The 8,440-nt window shown below is 42.2% G+C and overlaps 1 protein-coding gene across 10 annotated transcripts in view; it reads left to right on the top strand.

Annotated features, from left to right (window-relative positions):
* The window catches only part of ebf3a (EBF transcription factor 3a), a 57,685-nt gene extending 52,163 nt beyond the window's left edge, over positions 1-5,522 (top strand). For 7 of the 10 annotated variants that reach the window (XM_078279137.1, XM_078279133.1, XM_078279131.1 and 4 more), the window contains 2 exons: positions 2,442-2,606; positions 5,491-5,522. In XM_078279137.1, coding sequence (XP_078135263.1) covers positions 2,442-2,606; positions 5,491-5,522 — 197 coding nt within the window. Of the gene's footprint in view, positions 1-244; positions 249-2,441; positions 2,607-5,490 lie in introns of all 10 variants that reach the window. The other 3 variants (XM_078279136.1, XM_078279134.1, XM_078279139.1) reach the window with 2 other exon arrangements.
* Positions 5,523-8,440: the final 2,918 nt, after the last annotated feature.

Here is an 8,440-nt window from a genome sequence, read left to right as displayed (position 1 = left end):
TTAACTGATGAAAGGGAATCTTCTGAACATATCGTAGACCAACCCGTTCTCATTCCGAACTCGTAAAATAAGGACGTTTGGACAGTGGCTGTCAGCGTCTGTTGCAACGAAAAAGGCGTCTTTCAGCGTGTTTGTGTAACGCACCGGGGAGAGCAGCAGTTAGAGAGGATTTAGAGAGTAGTATGTAAGGAGGTTGGTTGGGGGGGGGGTGGATGGGTCAAACACAGGACTTTCACCAGGAGAGCAGGGTTCACGTCCCGCTTGTCATGCTTGCTGTAGTCACTTTCTTTCCTCCCCCATGTCACAGAACCGTACGCCCACCCACGACCTTTTCCTAAACATAACTGCGTCAAAAGGGACGGCAATAGTCCCGACCAAGCACGTTTACTTATAGCGCTAAAGGGACGTCAATAGTCCCGACCAAGAGTGTTTACTTACAGCGCTAAAGGGACGGCAATAGTCCCGACCAAGCACGTTTACTTTAGCTCTAAAGGGACGGCAATAGTCCCGACCAAGCACGTTTACTTATAGCGCTAAAGGGACGGCAATAGTCCCGACCAAGCACGCTTTACTTATAGCGCTAAAGGGACGGCAATAGTCCCGACCAAGCACGTTTACTTATAGCGCTAAAGGGACGGCAATAGTCCCGACCAAGCACGTTTACTTATAGCACTAAAGGGACATCAATAGTCCCGACCAAGCACGTTTACTTATAGCGCTAAAGGGACGTCAATAGTCCCGACCAAGCACGTTTACTTATAGCACTAAAGGGACGGCAATAGTCCCGACCAAGCACGTTTACTTTAGCGCTAAAGGAGACTTTTAGCGTCAATAAGAACAACAAAGGCACCTGACCAAGCGTCCATATTGTACGACATGGGTGTGAGAACGTGTTGACTGAACATATCGTATATATTGTTTAAACTCATTTTGAAGCACCATGATTTACACTGTAATTCATAAAATAAACATGACAATGTTAGAAAAAATGAATGAAAACTATAATTTTGGTTGGTTATTACATAATGCACCTTATTACATTTTCGTTACAAAAAAAGTGCGACCGCAGCATTTTGTAACAACTGCCGCGTTATGTGATAAGATAAGATAGACTTCATTAATCCCACACTGGGGAAATTCCTGTGCTACAGCAGCTCGAAAGAAACAAATCAGAATAACACAAATACACATTAAGTAGACAAAGGAGAAAATATACATGAAGTATAGGAAATATAATTAGTTATAATAGTAATAAAACAAACATATTTACACAATAATCACCCTTATATAAACAGACAGTATATAAACACATATACAGATGAATATGAATGACATACTGCACAGTTGGACAAGGAGTGATAAATAAATAAATATGGCTTCAGGTTTTACTACAAAATGCAGCAGATTATTACATAATGCTGGAGTTATAACATTTTTACATTTTATTAGATAATGTGTTGTTACAAGGCACTGTAGACTTGGTGAGATTCGGGGTGAAGTTTCAGCATTGTGGCATTTTTCATTTTGTGTTAGCATTCACACTGTAACTTGGGTTAGCATTCACACTTTGTCAAACAGCAAACATTGTAAACAAATGTCACATGTTTGACACAGTTGAAGGTTGAAGACTGAATTGAAACCGAAACTTTTTTTATGGAAGAGAAATCAACTGGTTTCTGACTGGTTTCTGACTGGTTTCTGTGTGGTTTCTGACTGGTATCTGACTGGTTTCTGACTGGTATCTGACTGGTTTCTGACTGGTGTCTGACTGGTTTCTGACTGGTTTCTGACTGGTATCTGACTGGTTTCTGACTGGTGTCTGACTGGTTTCTGACTGGTATCTGACTGGTTTCTGACTGGTATCTGACTGGTTTCTGACTGGTTTCTGACTGGTATCTGACTGGTATCTGACTGGTGTCTGACTGGTTTCTGACTGGTATCTGACTGGTTTCTGACTGGTGTCTGACTGGTTTCTGACTGGTTTCTGACTGGTATCTGACTGGTTTCTGACTGGTGTCTGACTGGTTTCTGACTGGTATCAGCCTGGTATCTGACTGGTATCTGACTGGTTTCTGACTGGTGTCTGCCTGGTGTCTGTCTAATGTCTGACTGGTTTCTGACTGGTTTCTGACTGGTTTTTGACTGGTATCAGCCTGGTGTCTGACTGGTTTCTGACTGGTGTCTGACTGGTGTCTGACTGGTTTTTGACTGGTATCAGCCTGGTGTCTGACTGGTTTCTGACTGGTGTCTGACTGGTGTCTGACTGGTTTTTGACTGGTATCAGCCTGGTGTCTGCCTGGTGTCTGACTGGTTTCTGACTGGTGTCTGACTGGTGTCTGACTGGTTTTTGACTGGTATCAGCCTGGTGTCTGACTGGTTTCTGACTGGTGTCTGACTGGGTTTTGACTGGTTTCTGACTCTTTCCTGTCTGTGTGTTGCAGTTGTTCCCTCCAGTCCGACCATGGCCGTGTCTAACTGTAACTCCTCTCACGGAGTTTTCTCTTTCTCGGCCGCCGTCAAACAAAAGAGCGCCTTCGCTCCCGTCGTCCGACCGCCCGCGTCCCCGCCTCCAAATTGCTCCGGAAACAACGCCAACGGGCTGCAAGGTAACACCCCCACCCACCTTCACATCCAACCCAGTCTCACGTGAAATGTTCACGTAATTTAATCTATTGATACGTGTATGCGGATACGTTTATCTCGGGGTTTTTTTTTTTTTTGTGATGGTCAGCTCATTTTTTAAACTAATGTATTTCAATGAGAAGCATCTTCCGTGATGACAGCACGTTTCTTTCTGCCAGTCGGACTGCAGCAGAGAAGCTGGATACAGCTTTGATATTATTGGTATTTTTAGCCCAATAACAGCTGTTTTAGCTTACCTTTCCATGACACGCAGGACAACAACGGGACAGTTGGGTTTAGGTAAAGAAGAACGGGACAGTTGGGTTTAGATAAAGAAGAACGGGACAGTTGGGTTTAGGTAAAGAAGAACGGGACAGTTGGGTTTAGGAAACGTGACACGCGGGACACGGTCCCCGGTCTCCTGGGTGAAAGTCCTGTGTTTGACCCATCCACCTCCCCAACCAAACTCCCTATGCGGATTCTTGGTCTTTCATACTACTCGCTACCATAGTCGCTCTTAATACTACGTCTTCTTCTCATTGACTTTACATTGGCATTGTTTTCCAAAGAAACGTGCTGTGATGATGAAAGATGCTTCCCATTGAAATACATTAGTTTAAAAAACGTGCTGACCACCACGAAAAAACAACGAGATAAATGTGTCCGTGTACAAGAATCAATAGATTAAATTGCGTGAACATCTCACGAACTGCCGTGAGACTGGGCTGTCACATCACACATTTACTATCAGAGTTTATATTTTAAATTTATATTGTGCAAATGTCCCTTTTCCTGCATCAGCTCCACTGTTAGAATTGAATTGAATGTTGGGAGTTTTAGTCAATTTTCCAGCATTTGAACAATAAACTGAAATGGTTTGAAAACAGCATCCTGACTACATTGACCTGACAGTCTGTGATTATCCATCAACAGTTCCTTTGACCTTAACTATTACACAAAATAATTCATAATTTCTGCTTTTATAACTCAAATTTTTGCTATAATTTCATATAAATGAGACTTACTGATCAGGAATACTAAAAATAAGTGTAAAACTAGTAGTAATAAGTTGACATTAGTGGCGTATATACTGTTAGAAAAGTCCGTAAAAATACGGGCTAATATTCTATGATTTTCTACGGATTGTGTCTCTGGAGTAATACGCACTAATGGTTTTTAGGGAGTGTCATAACAACTAAAATACTTTTTACTTTCACATTTACAATCAGACAAACAGTTTCTGACTCAAATACGATACAAGTTTATTAACAGTTACAGACAGTATTCTTAAAATAATGAACACTGATATGTACTACATATACATTATATTATGTAAATACACAATGTATATAAAAATAAACAACATACTCCCTGGCATTATTCAGAAACTGTTTTAAAGTGATAGGGGGAGTTCATTTTAAAACGTCTTTGTGTCGGTACGTTGGAGACTTTTTGTACTTCAATGTGGAGAGAAACTAAAGCAATGTTCAAAAAAACAATATAAAAATATTAGCCTGACAAGCCAGCTCCTCATTCAGATGTTGGGTCTGGATGAGGGCCGGGATCAACAGTTGTCTTTCAGATTCCCTCTGCACCAATAGGATAGCTCTCCAACCAATCAGAGCAACGCTAGTTGACAGATTACACTTTAAACTCTGAACACATCTTCCTTTTTAAGAATGACTTCAGGGCCGTTCTTTGTTCTTTTCTCAAAGAAAAGCTGAACTCCAAGTCTTCCAGAGTCGCGGCCAAAGCCGATTCCAAAGACCGCTGTTCACCAGCAGCAGCAGCCATAAGCCCCGCCCACCCACTATATACACAACGTGATTGGCCTGGCCAGAATTTGGTTTTTCCAGCTCGCAAGCCAACGGAGAGTTGCTAGACGACCCTGGCTGCAGATTACATCTGCTGCCGCTAGGGTGGTCTAGATTTCTAGGCTACAAAAATATGGTTTTCACAGATCATTTATTTAATGTCTACTTACATTACAGGGTTAGATACACTACATTATGTTCTATGGTGGATAAATAGTCCATATATGTAAATATGTATGTTTTATTTTTTGTTGTGACATATACAAATGTAGGAAATTGTAAACAATATGTTATATAGATATGTGATATAAATACTGTATTATTACACATCGGTTCTGCTTTTCTTTTAACACAGACACACACACACACACACAGACACACACACAAATACATACACACACACACACACGCAGACGGGGTGGGTAACCTGAGTACTGTTAGTATTGCATGCAGAGTGACAGGCCAATCCATGTTTTATTCACTACAACCCACAGATACATCCTCTAAACACACACACATTATATACACACACATTATACACACACACATCACACACACACACATTATACACACACATTATACACACACGCACACACTCTGGCAGTCAGTGTGATGTCAGTGTTTCTGACAGAGAGGTTTGTCGATTGTTAAATATTCATGCTGCTCTCCGCCTTCACCGAGGCAGAAAGGCCACTGAGTGTGTGTGTGTGTGTGTGTGTGTGTGTGTGTGTGTGTGTTGCACATGAATAAATAGAGTTTGAATGTTATTAATAGTTGCTGCTGCCAACTGAAAGTAACAGAATTTTTTTTTACAGAAAGTAAAAAAAAATGAAATCAGTATGAAGATAATTACACATATTTAGTTCATTTTGCACAAAGGAAGATCTAAATTACATAACCTACAAGTACCCGCCTTCTATTTTGGCATCACTTTTCTCGCTGTTTTTGTCACTTTTTTTGTTGTAATTGATGCTTGAACAAACCACTTTTTGGGGTGTTTTCTGGGAGCAGAAAGCTCACCTTAACAGTTGTTTGTCACTTTGTGTGTCTGCAGCAATGGCCGGCCTCGTCGTTCCGCCGATGTAAAAGATCTTCTCCTCCCCTCCCCCCATCCCCCTCCCCCTCAGCCGCGAGCACCAATCACCTCAGAGGGGGCAGGGCCTCAGGCAGCAGCTGACCAGTCAGGACGGAGTATCGAGCGTCTCCGTCACAGTAAAAAAGAAACAAAAGAAACTGACGGGATGGAGGCTCCGGTTTCTGACGATGAAAATAAAAAAAGGACTTTTCTGTAAATGTTCTCATGTTTAACTCTGTGTACAAACTGTGACATCATTTCCTCTACTTGTGATGTAATTTTTGGGGAACTTATCCAAACCTGAGCTGAAAATTGAGGACGTTAAACAACCGCGTTTTGAAAGTGGAGTTCCTCAGGGCTCAGTGTTTGGTCCCCTGTTGTTCCTCGTTAACGTCACACTGATTATTTTTATTGTTTTGACAGAATATGTTTTCACAGCTGATTGGTCCGCTGCGAAAGAGGTGAATACTGAACTCTAAGACAATATGCTTCTGTTGCATGACTAAAACTACTTTTGAACGTCCACATGTTCCACCAAAACCAGTTCCTTCCTGAGACTATTTAGCAGAGGCACCGTGGCTCCGTCCGGAGCTTAGCCCCGCCCACGGTGATTGTGATTGGTTTAAAGAAATGCCAATGAACCAGAGCACGTTTCTCTCCCATCCAGGAATGCTGTGATGGCTAGCCAGACCTTCCTCCGCAACTCTGTGGAGGAAGGTCTGGCGGTAACACCGTATTAAACATAATATCCAAGCAAAAAGTTATAAAATATATGAATTGATAAAAACTTTTCTTAGCGTTAATGACACAAATGACTTCAACTCAGCAAGTCGGCACCAAAATCTTTCCTGAGTTTCCGATTTGTTGTTCCAACTTCAGCAGGCATTCACACGCATTTTCCAACTTGCAAATTCGTTTTTCTGTTTTGTCTAACGTTTGGTCATGACGTTGGCTTAGCATCGCTAGCATTAGCCTTAGCCAACTCCTTCACCACTAACGGAACGAGCTGGAAAATCAAACTGTTCCCGAACCCCGTCGGGAGGAGGGCCACAATGTCATGGCCTCCAACACAACTCAGCAAAGATTGGTCTTGCTCGGGCTTCTGGACATTCGACAGCGTTGCCACAACGGACCGAATGGCTTCGCTCCCATCTTTCTCCGCCGCCATTAGGGAACTACAACTCAAACTAGCGCACGACCTCAACGTCATCGTTCTCAGCCACTCCCTCTGTTCGCTGATTGGACCGGTAAACCCAGACAGAGTACTGAAGGAAAATGAAAATTTTGCGGAAGTACGTAGGAGGGCGGAGCCAGGCTAGTTCACCTCTGCTGCTGTCAGCCAATCAGAGTCCAGAGGGTATTGTAAAAACTAGAATTTAGCAGATGAACGAGTTTCTAACAAAAACTCTGAATCATTTAGGGGTTATAAGTTTCAGTGACTTCTCACCTCTTAAAGCACGGATCTTTCTCCCGTTATTATCTTGTTTTTGATTTCATCATCACACTGTAAAAACAAATCCTGCATCCTGATAGGCTACTGTTACTCTCCGTCTTCTTGTTCAGCGTTGTCTTTTTTATTCTAGCTCCTCCTCCTCCTCCCTAAGCCCCGCCCGAGCACTTAAGCCCCGCCCACGCATCCAAGCCCCGCCCCTGTGTTTTCTCTGTGGGTTTTGTGATTTTTGGCTGAATATTTATACGTCACTGTGTTTGATCACGTCACCGAGCTCACCGAGGGAACTCTTTTTGTAACATATAGATTATAAATATGTATTTATATCTCAGATTGTTTTGTATAAATGGATGTTGAGTCATGTTGTTATTAAACCTGTGTGTGTATGTGGTGGTGCCACACTGAAAACAAACCATTGTTTTGTATCCAAAAAAATAAATAAAACTGAACGTTAATGTCTTCACAAATTTATTGCGCTGTCAATCAAAACTGACGTGTCCGGTCGGCTCCACTCGTTTTGTTTTGAATGTAAATCTCGTTGGATGATTGTCGGCTGTACTCGATGAATAAAGTCAGCAAGTCACTTCAGACTCTGTCACTTCTTTCACCTCAAACATTTCCTCATCAACACACAGAGTCACAATCAGGTCAAGGTCAATGGGCCTCAACGTCAAGGTCGTCTTTATTATTATCAACATACGGAGTCACAATCAGGTCAAGGTCAAGGTCGTCTTTGTTGTTATCCCAGAGGGTACAGACAGCAGCTAAGGCCGGCTACACACTGCCTGCGTGGCATGAGCGTGTCAGCTGCGTGGCATGTCCGTTTTTATTTGGGCTCCCATGTTAACAGGTTAGAGCGTGCACACTGCCTGCATCACACGCACGTCTCAGGCATGGCTTGAGCCGCGCCAAAAACGCGTGCATGCTAGAAATAGGACCAACGCCTATTTCTCACGCGACACACAAGTTTTTCCAGGCAACATAGAATAGGAAAAGATGTTTATATGTCATTTTGACACAAATACATTTAATAAATGACATGTTGATGTTTGAAAGTCTTGAGGTTTTGATATAAATGTAATTAAAGAAATAATAATATATTATTATCAATTATCAAATATTGCACCTGTCAATCCAGAAGGAAATATTCTGGAGCCTATTTTGCCGTCAATACTGTCGACGTTGTCTTTGCTGTAATCAGATCAGTATATATTTATGTTTATGTTTACCGCGTCAGACACCTTTCTGGTGTGCAAAGACATAGAAAACGCCACGCAACAGAAACGCCACGCTCACGCCACGCAGCCGACGAAAAAGTGACAGAGAGAGTTTGTAAAGAATGAAAAGCTGGAATATTTTAACCCTGTAAGGTGTTCAGGTCTGTGGGAATTACGCTGTTTATTATTTCTTCTAACTATAACTCACTGGCCTTGGCTCGTTTTCTGTGAAGGACATCAAAAATAACTTACTGCACATGGT

Source organism: Sander vitreus, chromosome 21 (genome assembly GCF_031162955.1).
Source record: "Sander vitreus isolate 19-12246 chromosome 21, sanVit1, whole genome shotgun sequence".
NCBI lineage: Eukaryota > Metazoa > Chordata > Actinopteri > Perciformes > Percidae > Sander > Sander vitreus.
The sequence above is the reverse complement of the archived record's forward strand: the minus strand, read 5'-3'. Positions and strand labels throughout refer to the sequence as shown.